General features: G+C 47.7%; 1 protein-coding gene across 1 annotated transcript in view; it reads left to right on the forward strand.

Moving 5' to 3' along the window:
• Positions 1-18,927, forward strand: part of POLR1B (RNA polymerase I subunit B) — a 102,358-nt gene that overhangs the window by 51,497 nt on the left and 31,934 nt on the right. Inside the window, exons 9-10 of the mRNA XM_029593781.1 lie at positions 14,635-14,916; positions 16,511-16,644. Coding sequence (XP_029449641.1) covers positions 14,635-14,916; positions 16,511-16,644 — 416 coding nt within the window. The remainder of the gene's footprint in view (positions 1-14,634; positions 14,917-16,510; positions 16,645-18,927) is intronic.

The following is an 18,927-nucleotide window of genomic DNA, read 5'->3' on the forward strand; positions in this document are numbered from 1 at the left end:
TGGTCCATCAATCGTTTGGAGACCAGGGCAGTACGCCTGGCCCTTCAGACCTTTCTTCCGCTGGTCCGAGGCAAGTCAGTCAGAATACTGTCAGACAATGCGACCACGGTAGCCTACATCAATCGTCAGGGGAGAACCAAGAGCCAACCGGTTGCATGCGAAGCCCGACAGCTGATGGAGTGGGCGGAACGCCATCTGGTCAGTATTGCGGTGTCGCATATTGCCGGGGTAGAGAACGTTCAGGCGGATTTTCTCAGTCGCAATTGCCTGGACCCCGGAGAATGGGAACTCGCAGACGTCGCATTTCAACTCATCTGTGCACGGTGGGGGACGCCCGCTTTGGACCTTATGGAGACATTAAAGAACTCCAAGGCTCCGCGCTTCTTCGCTTGTCGCAGGGAAACAGGAGCGGAGGGCGTGGATGCACTAGTGTTGCCCTGGCCGATGGATGTGCTCCTTTATGTCTTCCCACCTTGGCCCCTCATCGGCCGGACGCTATGGCGCATAGAGTTGCATCCGATGGCTGTGGTACCGTAGCGCCCAAATGGCCGCGTTGCCCTTGGTTTGCGGATCTCCGAAACCTAAGCTCTAGAGCAGCGGTTCTCAACCTATGGGTCGCGACCCCGGCGGGGGTCGAACGTCCAAAACGCAGGGGTCGCGCGCTCCCGGTCTCTGCCGTTGCCGCCGGGCTGTCAGCACGTTCAAGCCCAGCGGGAACGGCAGCGGCGCTAGAAGAAGCTCTGCACCCGCGGCTGGGCCTTTTCTTCTTCCTGCGCCTGCCCCCCCCCCCCTCCCGTGACCCGGAACAGGAAGTGAATCGTGGTGCGCGGGAAGGAGAGAGAGCCGCGCGAAAAAATAGCAGCGGCGGCTGCAGCATCGGCCCCCGAGCAGTTGAAGCAGCCGGTAATGGAGAAAGGAGAGAGCAGCACGAGCCTCCCGCGGCCGATGGGATTCTTCTTTCTTGGCCAGCGAGGCTGCTGCAGGTCCCATTTGTCCTCGGGGGAGAAGAGGAAGTGAGTGAGAGAAAGAGAGAGAAGCAGCCAGCCAGCCTGTGTGTGATTGACTGGTCAGAGAGCTGATGTGTGTGTGTGTATGTGAGAGACAATGAAAGTGATTGCTCAGGGAGATGACTGATGTGTATGTGAGAGTGTGAGACATTAGTCAGGGAGGTGACTGATGTGTGTGTGAGAGTGTGAGACATTAGTCAGGGAGGTGACTGATGTGTGTGTGTGAGAGAGAGAAAAAGCATGGAAGGGAGAAGTCTGGGTATGTGAGAAAGCATGGGCGTAAGAAGCCTGGTGTTGTGGGGGTGAAAGAAAGCATGGGAGTGAGAAACCAGGGTGAGTGTGCATGCATGAGAGAGAGAGACTGCTTGGTAAGGTGATGGTGTGTGTGAGAGAAAAAGACTGGTATGTGTGTGTGAATGTGAGAGAATGTGATTCAGGGAATGAGAAGCCTGTGCACGTGGAGAGTGAGCATGGAAATGAGAGAGACTGGTGTGTGTGTAACAGAGAGAAAGTGATTATGGGAATGAGAAGCCTGTGCATGTGGAGAGAACAAGCATGGGAGTGAGAGACTGGTGAGTGAGTGAGTGTGTGTGAGAGAGAGAGAGAGACAGAGAAAGTGATTATGAGAGTGAGAAGCCCATATATGTAAGTAGAACACGGGAGTGGGAAGCCTGTGTGTGTGTGTGTATGTGTGTGTGTATGGCATGAGAGAAACTGTTCAGGAAGGTGACTGGTGTGTGTGTGTGTGAGAAAGTGATTATGAGAGTGAGAAGCCCGTATATGTAAGTAGAACACGGGAGTGGGAAGCCTGTGTGTGTGTGTGTATGGCATGAGAGAAACTGTTCAGGAAGGTGACTGGTGTGTGTGTGCCAAAGACTGTTTGGGAGATGATTGGTGTGTGAGAGACAGAAACTGGTTATGGGGGCATGACTGGTATGGTGTGTGTGTGTGAGAGACATGGGCACTAAGGAAGAGGACCATAAGTATAGAGCTTAGCTTCTACTGCTGCTTCTGGTGAGTGCCACGGCCTGCAGGGAAGGGGAGTAGGAGAGCTGCTGGAGGGGGTAAGTAAAGGTGGCTTTTTAAGTTTATTTTTCTTGACTGCCATTTTAATTTTGTGATGTCTGCTTTTTTGAAATATTTTATTGGTGTTTGGAGAATGTTTAATAGTTTTTATGCGTTTTTAATTGTTGGATGTTCATAGCTGTTTTGAAACATTTATTCTGCTTATTAGTATAGTATAGTTTTACAATTATTTCTGTGTGGGGATCTATAGCTGCTTGCTAGTTCTGTTTTCCTAATAAGAGGTGTATTGGTTTTTAGGACCTGATTTAATATTTGTAGTGTTGCCTTTTCATAGATAGGGTTGCTCCTGTTTGAGTGTATTCCATAATACAGGTGTAACTGTGTGCGGATTAGTTTATGTGCATTACTACAGATCCTGGGAGTATGTTAGGTCGGTTCTGTGTCTGTTACCGAGATGAGATATTTTGCTAGCATGTAAGCGTTTGTATCGGTCTTATTTGTTGTGTTTTCTCAGAGGACATGCATTGGTGGTAAACTGCTGTCTTTTCATAAGTAGGGCTATTGAGCTTGGAAATAGAAGGAGTTTGAGTTGCTGTTACTGAGATGTCACTAGAACCAGAATATCTTTTTTGTAGGGTGAGTTGTATGGGGAATGTCATAATTCTGCTTTACATCCATTATTGTGGGTCAGGGGGGTTCCTGTGGATACAAACTGTACTTTTACATCTAGCCCCGTGACGATCATGGGTCAGTGTGCCATGCAGGTGAGAACCTATGGTGAGTTGAGTTACATTCACATTATAAGTGTCATAATTAAATGATAAGTGTGCCCCGCCCTCACCCCACCCTCACGGGGCGAGGGCGGGGCGAGGGCGGGGCGAGGGGTCACCGCAACATGAGGAACTGTATTGCGGGGTCACAGCTCTAGAGGACCCCATTCGGTTTCCGTATGTACCGGATCTTCTTCATCAAGGACCCGTTTGTTTCGACCTGGTAGAACGCTTCTGTCTAGCGGCATGGCTTTTGAGAGGAGAAGGCTGAGGTCCAGAGGTTATTCGGATGCGGTAGTAACTACCCTTTTAAGGTCCCGCAAAACTTCTACGTCTTTAATTGGGAATTGTAGATTTCTGCTTTTGTACAATGTCATAACTTATCGTTCAATAAAAAAGTTAATTACAAAAAGAAAAAACCTTCTACGTCTTTATCTTGCGTGCGGGTTTGGAAGGTGTTTGAGACGTGGTGTCTGGCTCGAGATGTGGTGCCTACTCGTGCATCTGTGCCCGAGGTCTTACACTTTCTCTAGGATGGGTTGGCAAAAGGTCTCTCGTGTAGTTCCCTATGGGTTCAGGTGGAGGCCCTGGCATCGTTGCGCGGGCAGGTCCAAGGGGTATCTTTGTCGTCGCACCCAGATGTGATCCGATTTCTTCGGGGTGCTAACCATTTACATCCACCGTTACGTAGCCCTTGTCCTTCCTGGAATCTGAATTTGGTATTGAAGGCTTTGTGCGGCGCTCCCTTTGAGCCTGTTCGCAAGTCTACCTTAAAAGATTCGACGCTGAAGGTGGTCTTCTTGGTAGCCATGGTGTCGGCAAGGCGAGTTTCAGAGCTCCAAGCTCTGTCTTGTCGGGAGCCCTGTTTGCAAATATCGGAGATGGGGGTGTCCCTTCGTATAGTTCCTTCATTTCTTCCGAAGGTGGTATCTGCCTTTCATCTCAATCAGATGGTGGAACTGTCTTCTTTTTCAGATTTGGATAGGGCAGATCCTTTGTCTAAGGATTTGCGCAGGTTGGATGTCCGTCGGGCGCTGTTGCATTACCTAGACGTTACTAATGCATTCCGGGTATCAGACCATCTGTTTGTGCTTTGGAGCGGACCTCGTCGGGGTAATGCAGCTTCTAAGACTACTATTGCTCGCTGGTTGAAAGAGGCTATCAGTTCTACGTATCTGTTGCAGAGTAGATCTTTAGTCTACGCGTTCCCAGGCTGCGTCCTGGGCGGAATACCACCATATATCCCCAGAGGAGATTTGTAGGGCAGCGACATGGAAGTCCTTGCATACGTTCACCAGGCATTATCGCCTGGATGTTAAGGCTCCAGGCAGCGGGGATTTTGGTGCAGGGGTGCTCAGAGCGGGACTCTCCGGATCCCATCCCATTTGAGGCAGCTCTGGTACATCCCAGGAGTCTGGACTGATCCGGGTACGTACAGGGAAAAGAAAATTAGGTCTTACCTTTTGATAATTTTTGTTCCTGTAGTACCACGGATCAGTCCAGAGTCCCGCCCATTTATTCTGCTATGACGAAGGAGAGTCCATGCTGTTTTTTTCTCTCATGCTCAGCTCAATCTTGTAGGTCCTGTTATCGGTGGCTCAGGTTCCGTACCCATTTGGGGGTTGTTGAGCCGGTTACTGTTGTTAGGTTACTGTATATAGTTTGGTGTTTTATTTGGGTTTCATCCTGCTTTGACATTAAGGAATACTGCCAGACTGTAGGTGGCACCAGCCTAGATAAGGTGGAGTTTTGTTTGTAAACTTCTGTCTCCATCTGCTAGAGGGGGGGCAAAACCCAGGAGTCTGGACTGATCCGTGGTACTACAGGAACGAAAATTATCAAAGGTAAGATCTAATTTTCTTTTCCGACCCATCTTGAACCTCAAGAACATCAACCGGCATCCAAGGATACTACACTTCTGCATGGAGACTCTCCGCTCCGTAATAATGGCAGTATAACCGGGAGAGTTCCTAACCTCCCTGGACCTCTCCGAAGCCTACCTTCACATCCCAGGCAATCAAGATCACCAGTGTTTTCTATGCTTTGCGGTACTGGGACACCACTACCAGTTCCCAGCGCTACCTTTCAGACTAGCAACCGCCCCCAGAACATTCTTCAAAATTATGGTGGTCGTGGCGGCAACACTGAGGAAGGAAGGAATCTTGGTACACCCTTACTTGGACAACTGGCTGATCAGGGCGAAGTCTTTGGAAGGAAGCCAACAGAGTCAAGAAACTACCGCAGGAACTCGGTTGGGTTGTGAACACAGCCAAGAGCAGTCTATAGCCCTCTCAGTCTCTAGAGTACCTGGGAGCCTGTTTCCACACCAAACAGAACAAGGTCTTCCTCCCTCCCCCGAGGAGGAGGAAGCTGATGGTACAATTACGACGATTGATGACCAGTACACATCCCAAGGAATGGGACTATTTTCAAGTCCTCGGGCTCATGGTATCAACCCTGGAGGTCTTTCCGTGGTCAAGGGCTCACATGCGACCTCTCCAGTGCTCCTTACTATCACGCTGGAACTGTCTCATGGTTACTCAATCCGCCTCCAACCCCCAGCAGAGGTACGTTCTCAGCTTCAGTGGTGGCTACAGGAAGACCACCTGAGCAGGGGAGTAAGCCTATCCCCACCGAACTGGATCGTGCTCACCACAGATGCGAGCCTACGAGAGTGGGGGAGCCCACTGTCAGGAACTGACACCCAGGGACAATGGAAAAAGGAAGAGGCGGAATGGAACATAAACCACTTGGAAGCTCGAGCAGTCAGAATAGCGTGCCTGCGATTCAGCCACAGGCTCCAAGGGCAAGCGATCCGAGTAATGTCGGACAACACTACAAAGGTTGCCTACATCAACCGCCAGGTAGGAACCAGAAGCCAGCAGGTGTCTCTGGAAATAGACCCTCTCATGGCATGGGCAGAGGTAAATCTACAAGGATCTCGGCCTCCCACATCACAGGGAAAGACAACGTCTCAGCGGACTTCCTCAGTAGAGGAAGTCTGGACCCGGGGGAATGGGCACTGTCGACCATAACATTCCAACTGATAGTAAATCGCTGGGGTCTCCCAACCATGGACCTTCTGACCACCTCTCTCAGTGCCCGAGTTCTTCAGCCGAAGACTAGAGCCGCAATCCCAAGGGAACGACGCCCTCATCCAGATCTGGCCAGAGGAGGACTTACTGTATGCCTTCCCCCCTTGGCCACTATTGGGCAAGATCATCCGCAAGATAGAACACCACAGGGGACTAGTTCTACTAGTGGCCCCAGATTGGCCAAGACGCCCATGGTATGCAGACATGCAAAGACTCCTTGCGGGGAGCCCCCTGTGCCTACCTCCACACAGGGACCTTATCCAGCAGGGCCCAATTTCTCTTACGGTCTGGCCCTTGAGAGGACTCGCCTGAAGAAGTGCGGGTACTCGAAGGCCGTGATTGACACCCTGCTCCGTGCACTGAAGTTCTCAACTTCTCTGGCATACATACAGATCTGGAGAATATTTGAAGCCTGGTGCAAGGACCGCGGGGTATCCCCGTGGACGGCCAAGATTCTCATGATTCTAGAATTTCTACAGGACGGTATGAAGAAAGGGTTGTCTCTCAACTCCCTCAAGGTTCACGTAGCAGCCCTCTCCTGCTTCAGAGCCGAAGTGAGCGGAATCCGTCTATCAGCGCATCCGGATTTGGCCCGTTTCCTTAAAGGGGTGAAGCAACTTCGACCACCCCTAAAGTGGTCGGTGTCCCTATGGAATCTCAATTTGGTATTAGACTTTCTAGGGGGGACTTCCTTCAGACCAATGCGCAGTCTGTCACTACGCCTCTTAACATTGAAGACGGTATTCCTGGTGGCAATATGTTCTGCCTGTCGCATCTCCGAGCTGCAGGCACTATCCTGTCGGGAACCATTCCTTAGGTTCACTCCTGGAATGATACAGCTTCGCAGCATTCCCTCCACCGAAAGTGGTCTCAGAGTTTCATTTGAACCAAGCCATCTTCCTACCATCTCTGGAGGAACATAAGGACTCGGAAGACTACCGTCTTCTTCGCCATCTAAATGTCGGCAGACTCTTGATGCGATACCTGAAACAATCGCAACAGGTGCGCAAAATGGATTGCCTGGTTGTACTCCACAGCGGAAAGAATCAAGGCGAAGCTGCCTCACGAGCGACCATAGCTTGCTGGATTAAGGAAGTAATCAAGGCAGCCTACATAGAGCAGGAAATCCCTTACTCCTACAGGTTAAGGCTCATTCTACTAGGGCCCAGGCAGCATCCTGGGCAGAAGCCAAACTGCTGTCGCCCGCCGAGATCTGTCGAGCAGCGACATGGTCCTCCCTACACACCTTCTCCAGATTTTACCGCCTGGATGTCCAGGCTAGAGAAGACATAGTCTTCGCAAGGGCAGTATTAACTGGACCACGGGCAGCCTCCTGCCCTGTCCAGGAGTAGCTTTTGTACATCCCACTGGTCCTGAGTCCATCTGGCTACATGCTAGGAAATGGAGAAATTACTTACCTGATAATTTAGTTTTCCTTAGTGTAGATATATGGACTCAGCATCTCGCCCACGGCTGCCCACAGAAAAGGAGGGTCTTGGAAAGAGAACCTTGAGATTAAACAATTACGGGTATGCCGTTGCCTACTAGTTCAGAACACCCGCAGTTAGTCTGGTGTCAGCGTTAACTTGGTTGAGTGCACTGGCGGTCTCCAGTTTTTGAAATCAGTTGAATCGGTTTAATCAAGTTTGATCAGTTTTAATCAAGTTGTTACGCAAGATATATATCCACAATGGCTTTTCTAGGAGGATACTGAGGAGCTGAGGTCACTGCAGGGATATATCTAGGGTGACGTCAGCTTTGAAATCTGACTCCGTCTCCCATCTGCTAGCAGAAGAGCACATAACCCACTGATCCTGAGTCCATCTGTCTACATTAAGGTAAACGAAATTATCAGGTAAGTAATTTCTCCATTGAATAGAGGGTAATTTCTCCATTGAATAGAGGGAAAACCCCTCACCTTTTCTTTTTGGCGACATTGAAAGGAAATTATCCAGGAAACCAAGGAAGGACAAAGAGCAACCTTACATGTCCTCTCTGAGTGCTGCCATCTCACACATGGTTTATCTAGGTCATCTTCTTGTCTTAACTTAAAAATAAGCCCATTAAGAGTCCAATATTTTTGTGCGTGGGAATATGAGGAGTGGATTGGTGAGGAGAGACAGACCCACTTCTGAAGGCTTTCTGATGTAATCTCAAGATAGAAAACTCTTCCACAGAAAAAGGAAACTTCAAGAACTCAAGGTTTGGACTCCCAGCTAAAGAAACATATAGAGGTAGATTTTAAAAGTGTTGCTCTGCACAGAAATGCCCTTACATACGTATGTAGGCCATAAGCGAGCACTGTGGATTTTAAAAAGTCGCAAAGTCCATGCGTATGTACTGGTGCATACATCAAAAATAAGAGGGTGGAAAAGGGGCGGAGCATAAGCGTTCCAGGGCGGGGCCAACAGTTACACATGTAACTCCGTATTTTAAAACCAGAGACCGTTATCTGCGTAACTTTACTGCTGCTCCAGATGGAAACACAAGTCTGTGGATCTCGAGTTTTCGGGCTTACAGGAACAGAGTGAGGGGTGTGGGGCATGCAGGATGAAGAACCAGAGGGGTCTGGAAGACCTTGATGTTAATTGGGCAAACTGGTGGACTAACTGGAAAAACTAGGTTGACCCTCACGTGAGCATGTTTTTAAAAATCTGCCTACATACACACGTAAAAGCCAATAAAGTCCTATGGAAGACGCGTGCTAGCTGAGCTCTGAGTAACCTCTTAAAATTAGGAGCATACGTGCGGTTGGTATATTTTAAAACATACGTGCAAGTGCGCACACCATTTAAAATTCCAGCTTATCTTTTTTTTTTTTTTTTTGTAAACTTTATTTATAAAATTTTCTCAATACAACTGATGAGCAGAACATATGGTAAAGTTACATTATACACAGACCCCCTCCATCCCCCCGTACCCCAACCGCTGACCCCCCCCCCCCCCCGCCATGTCCCCCTTGACCAATCTATGCACTGTATGCATAGACAAGCGGCAGGTAAGTGTACACATTTTCATACCATGGAACACTAGTCCTTCGAGATAATAGAAAGCAAAATATTACATGGTAGAGAAACATAACCTCAAGATATTCCATACAGAGCAATGAGTACAAAAAGCAGACTGAAAAATATAATGAAATGATAAAAAATGATTAAAAAAAATGATAAAAACGGAAGACATTGCAAAACATGTCTCCCATCAACCCCTCAGGTGGAAAAGTCCAATATCTTACACCGTGCTCGCTGATGTAGTGTGTTGAGGTACGGAGTCCAGATGTCCAAAAACTGATCTTGTTTGTTAGCCGACAACGTGGCCTTCGCTGTTATCTGTTCATAAATCACCATCTGATGCAATTTAATACGCCATTGGGTGAGAGTGGGCGGGTCCTTGTCCATCCAGTGCGACAAGATGATCTGCTTGACTAAGAGAAAGCCTTTGCGCAGGAAACGGCCCATTGCACTAGTATTGGTACCCAGCTTGGGGTCAGTCGAGATATGGAGTAGGCAAAGTTGTGGGTCTAGTGGAATAACACAGTCTCGTAGTCTCCCCATATATGCTAACACCTTCCTCCAAAAGAAGCTGATAAAGCTGCAGTCCCAAAAATTATGCCAGAAATTTGCCCCCTCATATCCACACTTGAAACATGCGGCTGATGTAGCCATCTTCCAACGGCAGGCTTTATCCGGCGTAATATAAATTCTGTGGAGCAGTTTAAATTGAACCTCTCGTAAGTGTACATTGTCAGTATACAAACCGATGGTGCGAAAACAATCTTCCAGTTGTTTCGGAGAGATCTGACTTTGCAAGTCCCCATTCCAACTGTCCATCAGTTTTTGCAAGTGTGTAGCTGCATTCAAGGTGGCAAGCTTCTGGATCTTAGCAGCACAAGATGTCCGATGAGGAGTGACTGGGAAAAATATCTCCAAACGCTCTCCCGAAGCCCCCGAAGCCCCTATCTTCGTTTCCCTGTCCCAGGTGGTAATAAAGTGTCGGATCTGTAGGTACGCGTAAAAGTGGGTCTTTGGAATCCCATAAAGCGCCTGTAATTCGGTAAAAGGCATCAATCCGGAGCCGGTGGGATTTAGGAGCTGGTCTATATGAGTCAGACCGAACTCAGTCCACTGATGAAGAATCGACGGTTCCCAGCTGGAAGGGAATTGAGGAAGACCCCATATAGAAGCCAAACACAACGTCCTCCAGGGTAGAGAAAGTTGAGTGCACAGTTTTTTCCAGGCCATCCTACACGCCTCAATATAAGGGAAGTCCCGTACTTGTTCAGGTAGCGCTGAATTGGGGGCAATAAGAAGATTGCATATATCGAGTGGGTAACACCAGTCTCGAAGGAGATCCCTTGGAATAAAAAGACTAGTGCCCCGTAGCCAATCCTGCAGGTGACATAGCAATATGGCCATATTGTATAGATGAATATTGGGACACGCAAGACCCCCCTCCCGTTGAGGGCGCATAAGCGTAGTCAGACCAATTCTGGCCTTCTTATTGTGCCAAATAAAATTCCGAAGGGCAGCATTCAGTTCCTGGATGTGACGCTTTCGGATCCACACCGGTAGCATTTGCATAATATACAGCCATTTGGGCAGCTCTATCATTTTAAACAACTGTATCCGCCCCGAGATGGACAGAGGCAGATTCATCCAGTCCAACAGTTTCTGTTTCGTGTTTTTCAACAATGGCATAATATTCGCATCATATAAATTATGAACATTCACTGGTATTCGGATACCCAGATACTTCATCTCGGAGGTCACCCAGCGTAGTGGGAACACTCCAGGCCAGAGTCCCTTCACGGAGCCCAAGACATCTATAGCCTCCGATTTATCCCTGTTAATTTTTAATCCGGAAAAAACCCCAAATTGTGCTTGAAGATCCAGGACTCTGGGAAGTGAAGCAACTGGGTTTACAACAAATATCAGAACATCATCTGCGAATGCAGCAATCTTAAATTGGGACCCCCTCAATTGCAAGCCCTCCACTCCTAAATCACCTTGGATCGTCCTCAATAAGGGGTCCAAAGATAAGATGTACAATAAAGGGGAGAGGGGGCATCCCTGCCGTACTCCTCGGCATAGCTCAAACGGAGCTGACAATAGGCCATTAGCCACTATCATGGACTGGGGGTGTCGATAGAGAGCTGCAATGCTGCTGAGAATATTTCCCTGAAAACCATATTTCTGTAAGACAGAAAATAGATATTCCCATGCCACCCGATCGAACGCCTTTTCTGCGTCGAATCCCACCGCTAAGGCCGGAATACGATGCTTCAAGCAGTGCGTCATTGCCATCCACAGGCTAAGAAGATGTCTACTGGCTTTCCGCCCCTTCACAAATCCCACTTGGCCAAGGGAAATCAATTCCGGTAACACCTTGTTGATCCTGTTAGCCAATATCCGGGCAAATAGTTTTACATCAGAATTTAATAGGGAGATTGGCCGGTATGATGCTGGATTGAGGGGGTCTTTGCCACCTTTGGGAAGGACCGTAATATACGCCATTGTGGCCTCCTTAGTGAAACCATCCTTGGGTATACCAGTAAAATAAGCTTCTAAGGGTTCCCCAACTTCCACCTTTAACAGTTTGTAAAAGTCAGCATTGAGCCCATCCGGGCCTGGGGCTTTATGCGCTTTGCTGTCCCCTATGTGGTTCCAAATTTCCTGTTTGGTAATGGGGGTATTGATAGCCGCCAATTGCGCTGTACTAATTTTGGGAAGCATTAAACCATGGAAGAAGCTAGCTTCAGCCATATGTGCCTGCGAAGGGGTGTCATTGGTATACAATCCCTCGTAAAAAGCCCGCAGGATTGCACAGATTTGGGTTCCTGCGGTATGGCTGGCTCCTGAGGTATCTTTTAACCTAGGTATAAAGGTCATTCCTCGTTGGGCTCTAACTTGATTTGCCAGTAGCTTCCCCATTTTGTTCCCAAACCTGTATAGCTTATGCGCCTGGTGTAATAAATCTCGTTGTGTCCTCTGATGGATATAACAGTTTAACGTGTAGAGAAGGTCCCGGTAATCACGTTTAGCTTGCGGAGTAGGACGATTAGTAAGGTGTCTCCTAGCCCTGGCAACCTCATTTCCCAAGTCTATAAGTTGCTTATTGGCAAGCCTCCTCTGTCTTATGACATAAGCTATAATCTCACCCCTTATAGTCGCTTTCCCCGCCTCCCAGAATAGCGCCGGGTTGTCTCTGTGTTGAGCGTTGTTAAGGGCATACTCTCGCCACTTATCCTGAAGGAAAGAACGGAAGCCCACATCCTCTGACAATTAGGCCGGGAAACGCCACCTCGGCTGATCAGGCTTAGGGCCCCCAAGCTGAACCTCTACCCAAATCATGGTATGATCAGAACATTCCTCTGGACCAATTTCAGCCTTCTTAAGCGCATTAAAGCATTGGGGAGACACCAAAATATAGTCTAGTCTAGACATTGTGGAATGCGCTCGTGCTATGTGGGTATAATTGCGCAAATCCGGATGTAACAGCCTCCAGGGGTCTACCAGCTGCATCTGTTGGCAAAAGTAGGGCAACCCTCTATCCTGCCGCTGCCGTGGCCCCGTACTTTTAGGGGATCTATCTAAGGAGCCATCCAGCACCTGATTAAAGTCCCCTGCTATGAAAAGTAAACCTTTTTGATGTATAGAAATGAAGTGTATTAGGTCCTGAAAAAAATCATGCCTATAAACATTGGGGCCATAAACACTGCACAAGGTAACAAACGTCCCAAATAGTTTCCCAGTGACTAACACATATCGGCCCTCCTCATCCGAATAACTCTGAGCCTCATCAAATACCACATTTTTACCAATAAGAATTGCAACACCACCTTTGTGTCCCGCAGCAGGAGAGTAAAATACCTGTGCCACCCAGTCTCGAGTTAGTTTGCGGCTTTCACCTTCTGTAAGGTGGGTTTCTTGCAATAATGCAATGTGCGCCTTATGACGCCTCAGGGATTGAAGCACTTTAGCCCGCTTAATGGGGGACCCAAGACCTGCTACATTCCAGGAAACGCAGCGTAGTGCTTCAGCCATACTCTTTAGTGAGAAATCGAGTACCCCATATAGTTAGATAATCATGTATACACCCACGGGGCCATCTCTCCCAGCCTAGGGATGACTCCTGAGCAAGCCTCCTAGTCCAAAAATTCTCTGCATACATATTCCAGGCACACTTATGTCCATGCCCCTGCATGTTGTACCAGTTCAGAAACCTTAAGGTCCATGGCGAGCGTTCCCACCCCACCCTCCCCCCCCCGTTTCCCCCCCCCTTCTTAGAAACCAAATTCTGAACCTCCATTAAAGGAGGCGCGAGACCACTTGATCCACCTTTCTCCAGCTCCCCCACCAGCCAAGATCAGCATAAAAATACGCTGTGTCTTAACCACGAACATGAGAGAATTTAAAAGATAAACAAACCAACATTGCCCTTAACATGGGTGCTAAACAGAACATTCCCCAACCAGAGCTTATTGAGTTAGAATAGGCTTTAACTCGGCCCATTACCAGCACGGCTATACAGTGGCATTATAGCAGAGCGTTTCATCTGAGGTCCAGTTTTTCATGCATAAATTGCTTCACCTCCTCCACAGAAGCAAAACTATGCCAGATTCCATTATGTTCCATACGAAGCTTAGCTGGATATTGCAAATTAAATTTTAGCTTCCGTTTGAATAAATCAGCGCAAATAGGTGAAAATTCTCTGCGCTTAGCAGACAAAGCCGCAGAATAGTCCTGAAAGATCAAGATTTTATGATTCTCAAACATCAGGGAGTCACATTTGCGAAATGCTTGCAGGATATCCGACTTCTGACTGAAATTCAACAAACGTGCGATTACCACTCTGGGTTTGGGGGCATCCGGTTTTTTTATCCCCAATCTGTGTGCTCTTTCAACAGTCAGTTTGCCGACAAGGAGAGGCAAATTAAGAGCTTCTGGCAGCCATGATTCTACCACGTGCGTGAGGTCCCTGTCCGCCACGGAGTCAGGAAACCCCACAAATCTCAAATTATTCCTCCTTGATCTGTTTTCCAGATCTTCAACTTTATTTTCTAAATCGGAGATTTTCTTGGTCAGGGTACTTTGAGACTGCAATAAACTCTGCGTCTCTGCTTCAACATCAGCGATACGTTGCTGAGTATCGACCACTTGCTGTTTAATCTCTAAGAGAGTTTCATTTCCCAAATTAATTTTTTGCACCAAGTCACTAAACCTCGGTTCCAATGCCTTAACCACCGCCCCGGTTACCTCACCCACTAGATCCGCCGTTCCCTGCAGGGCTCCAGGGCTCGGGGGTCCGGCGGCCATTTTGGCTTCACTCTGCCGGGTAGGGAGCTTGTCTTTCCGTTGCGGTTTCGCCGACATGGCGATCTCGCCGGTACCAAAGAAGGCTGGAATCGTCTTCTGCGTGCTCTGGTCTGGTGGGGACGCCACTTTGTTCCTCAATTCGATGCCTGAAATCGCTGCGGGGCGGTGGGGGAGCCAGGAGCACGGTCTGCACACAGCTTACCGGCTCATCAGGTCACGTGGTCTCCGTCTCCAGCTTATCTTTATTTGCACGTCAATATGTGCATGTATGGGCTCACATGCATTTGTTTTAAAATTAGCCTGACAGTGTAGATGCTGAGATCTTGGTATGAAGTGTGTGGGGAGAGACTGAGAAATACATATTGTGCGAGTATCCGACCCATTGGTTGAATAAGTTCTTTCTTTTCTGTTTTTTTTTTAGGTCTGGGTATGCTGCAGGACTCTGGCCTGTGCGTGGTAGCAGACAAGCTGAATTTCATCCGCTATCTCTCTCATTTCCGCTGCGTGCATAGAGGCGCATCATTTGCGAAAATGAGAACGACCATGGTCCGCCGACTGCTGCCCGAGTCCTGGGGCTTCCTGTGCCCTGTCCACACGCCAGATGGGGAGCCCTGTGGCCTGATGAACCACATGACAGCCACCTGTGAAATTGTCACACAGGCATCCTACACCTTATCCCTGGCAACTCTTCTCTGCTCCCTGGGTACTACTTACGTTATTCACTACCATGAAAGGCAATTCCTCATGAAAACAAAACAAAACAAATTTAAAACTGATGCTTGTTAACTGGCTAAAGTGAATAGGTATTTGCATTTATGTACAAGATAAATGTGCTTCTGTTTAAGGTAGGTGTGAATTAAATCAGTATATCTTAATGAACAGGAAATGGCATGGGTTCTGTTAGGATATGTTAAGTTTAGAATGACCTGTTTATTTATTTATTTAAAAAATTTTGTATACCGTCATTCGAAATACATCACAACGGTTCACAAATAAAATATAAAACACAGAATGTATATTAAAATTTTACAGCACACATTCAATACACAGTTACTTCATTCTCAAAAGCAAAACAGAAATTATTAATTTCTGCTGAGGTGCATTTAAAGATTTCCTTACCCAAGAAGGCTGACATTCCAGATTTATCTCCTTTTCTTGTAGTCAGTGAACCAAAAATGCCTTTATTTCATTTCATAATAGTGTATCCAAAGTGACTGCAATGGGATTTGGGGGTCATTACGGAGCATACCAGGGAATGTAAAATGTTAGGTTTCCTACTTCCTGCTGATCTGATGTGTCTGTAGCCAGTATCTTTGGCTATTTGCCACAGGGAAAGTGAAAGTTGGAATTACATAAGAATTGCCATGCTGGGTCAGACCCAGGTCCATTGAGCCCAGCATCCTTTCTCCGATGGTGGCCAATCCAGGTTGCAAGTATTTGTTTTGGTTCTGCTGGTTGTTAGTTTCATGGAGGGTCCCACAAGATTTTATAAACTTCTATCATGTCTCCTCTCAGCCAACTCTCTTCCAAGCTGAAGCGTAGCCTCTCATCATAGGAGCGATGCTCCATCCCCTTTATCATTTTTGTTGCTGCTCTCTGCAGCTTTTCTAGTTCTGCTATGTCTTTCTTGAAAAGTGGTGACCAGAACTGCGCATCAGATACGGTCACACCATGGCTCAATATAGAGGCAATATGAAATTCTTCATTTTATTCTCTTTTCCTTCCTAACATCTATTGGCTTTTTTGACCTCCACCACACACTCAGCCAAGGATGAATCCTATATATTCCTGAATATGTAACCATATATCCTCAACAGAAGAGAAAAATTATATAGCTACAGTTTTTTTCTAATCTAATAATAACAAAAACAAGATATATGGTGATTTCTGCATTGTTGTTTCTCATTGGCCTGATTGCCTCGGGCCTTTCTTTTGTAAAAGTAGCATTCGGCAGAACCTGTTCCTTCCACAGTGTGCGTGGAGTTGCTGCCTCCATGTTATGGAAAGGATAGCGCCATTGGTCCCCTTCTGACCTTTGCAGGATTAGAACAAACACAAGTGCAGGAGATCGACTTTCTTGGCTCCTATACTAAACTAGGAGATGCAAAAATGAAGCCCACTTTCCCAAAGCACTAAGTGTCCATTACTGGGTGATCAAATATTACCGAGTTCGACAGCTCGCACACTTGTGTGGTGTGACAGTCTCGGAGCAAGCAAGGTGGCATGAGTAGAACTTTGAAATAACTTGAAGAGCATCTGAGGCTGCCCCATTTTATTTTCCTCTCCTCCTTACACAGGTGTCACCCCTGTTGATGGGAATCCTGGCCAGCCGTATTCGGACTGCTATCCGGTCACACTGGATGGTGCTATGGTGGGCTGGGTAGAAAAGGACCTGGCTCCACGTGTTGCCGATTCCCTCCGGAACTTTAAGGTTAGTTCAAGCTTGAAGGTACTGAGAAAGCTGTAAGCACTCCCTCTGTGTCCTGCTCCTGTTAATGTGGCCTGATCATGATTCATGCATTACCTATGAAAATGCTTGTGTTGAACTGGAGAACAAAAATATATGCAGAAGAGCTGTGGGAGGTAAAATCACATTCTCTTAGAGACGTTTAAGAACATAAGAAATTGCCATGCTGGGTCAGACCAAGGGTCCATCAAGCCCAGCATCCTGTTTCCAACAGAGGTCAAAACCAGGCCACAAGAACCTGGAAATTACCCAAACACTAGGAAGATCCCATGCTACTGATGCAATTAATAGCAGTGGCTATTCCCTCAATAAATTTGATTAATAGCAGTTAATGGACTTCTCCTCCAAGAATTTATCCAAACCTTTTTTGAATCCAGCTACACTAACTGCACTAACCACATTCTCTGGCAACAAATTCCAGAGCTTTATTGTGCATTGAGTGAAAAAGAATTTTCTCCGATTAGTCTTAAATGTGCTACATGCTAACTTCATGGAATGCCCCCCAGTCCTTCTATTATTCGAAAGTGTAAATAACCAATTAACATTTACTCGTTCAAAACCTCTCATGATCTTAAAGACCTCTATCATATCCCCCCTCAGCTGTCTCTTCTCCAAGCTGAACAGCTCTAACCTCTTCAGCCTTTCCTCATAGGGGAGCTGTTCCATCCCCTTTAGTAGTATTAATTTGGAAATACATTTCTGGTGCCTTGCATTCAAACTATACCTTCATATTCTTTATAGTGAAATATGTCAACAAAATACTTGCAGTGAACCTTAGGGTAGAATGTCTGGCTACTAGTTTTCATGTTTGATCTGAATCTGCTGGCAGATAGGTGGATAGAGAAGGAGCATTGTTCATGCTATAACTCAGTTTCAGTTGGGTGACATAAAGAGAAAATAATTTGTCATAAGAAGTGTCAACAGGACAAGAGAATCTGAGTGCACCATTCATATGTATCTTGCTGTTCCTGAACATACCCAGATCAGTCCAGAAAAGTGTGCTGTGTATCCCTACCAGCAGATGGAGTCAGAGATCAAAACATTGGGCACTGCTACATATACGAGAGTGCCACCTGCAGTCCCTCAATATTTCTCTGACTCCAGCAGTTGGTAGAGGTGCCTGCAGTCTTAGTTAATTTTTCAGTGTAGTTAGATAGAGATTTTGTCTTTTTCTCTTTTTCCTTCTGTTTCCTGATGCACCTTCGTGGGCCATCCCTCAGTGGAAGCTGGGCATCAGGGGCATTAGATACCCCTGCCTGAGGTCTCGCCCATCACCTTGAGTGGTGTGAAGGCCAGGGGCTCCTGGTGGAGTCACATCTGAAGCTGCTCCCTCAACTCCCTGCACTTGTGCCTTTATAAAGTTCGTGTAAAAAAAAAAAAAGATATTTGCTTTTAGCCTCTGCAGCACTGGCGACTTCCTTCTGAGGTGAGGAGGTGGTGCCGGGGGAACCGCTTTCAGCGGCCATTTGGAGCTGAGTGCAGCGATTTTATTTCCTCAGCCCCGAGGCTTTGGCTGGCTTAAGGAAGCTGGGGGTGAGTTTTTGGCGCTCAGCACTTTTGCCGCTGCTAGTCGGGGATCCCGACGCGGATGTCTCAGACGAGCCTGTTGGATCGGGATTCCTGTGCTTTGGCTGCACACGCGTTTGCAGAGCCTTGCCGACCTTCCCCCCCCAGCCTATAACCACGTGGCTGCGCGATTGATTTATGGCTCCCAGGACCAAGGCCGTGGCCTGCTGCGCGGGCAGGTACTGGATTCAGATGATTTATGTCCAGCCTGCTCCTCAGGCATGAAGGGGTCCTCGGAGTTGGCTTCCATTCCTACGGGGGGGGTGGGGGTGGGTGTGGGGTGAGGGCTCCTCCTGCGGTGAATCGCGGAAGGAGTCTTTCCCCCCGTTTTAGTACCCATGGGGTAGGATCAGTCTGATCTGTCATATTATCCCTCGGGGGGGGGGATGAAGTTCCGACAGATTTTTCTGCTGAATTTATTCTTTTAATGCACCAAGCTTTCCTGGCTAGGAAGCAGGCGGTGCTGAAGAGACCCGGGCGGCCTGGGGACCTGTCAGAATCCCCTCCTAAGCGGGTTGGCTCCGCGGAACCTCCAAAACCCCTGGTAGCGCGGTCAAAGCTGGTGGATGGGGTGCTAGAGCTCCGCAGGGCCTGGATCCTGCATCGGGACCGTTCCCAGCGGGGATACAGCCAGCACCGGCTGAAGATCAGCATATGGTTCCGGATCAGGGGGATTTGGAT

Source organism: Rhinatrema bivittatum, chromosome 3 (genome assembly GCF_901001135.1).
Source record: "Rhinatrema bivittatum chromosome 3, aRhiBiv1.1, whole genome shotgun sequence".
Classification (NCBI taxonomy): domain Eukaryota; kingdom Metazoa; phylum Chordata; class Amphibia; order Gymnophiona; family Rhinatrematidae; genus Rhinatrema; species Rhinatrema bivittatum.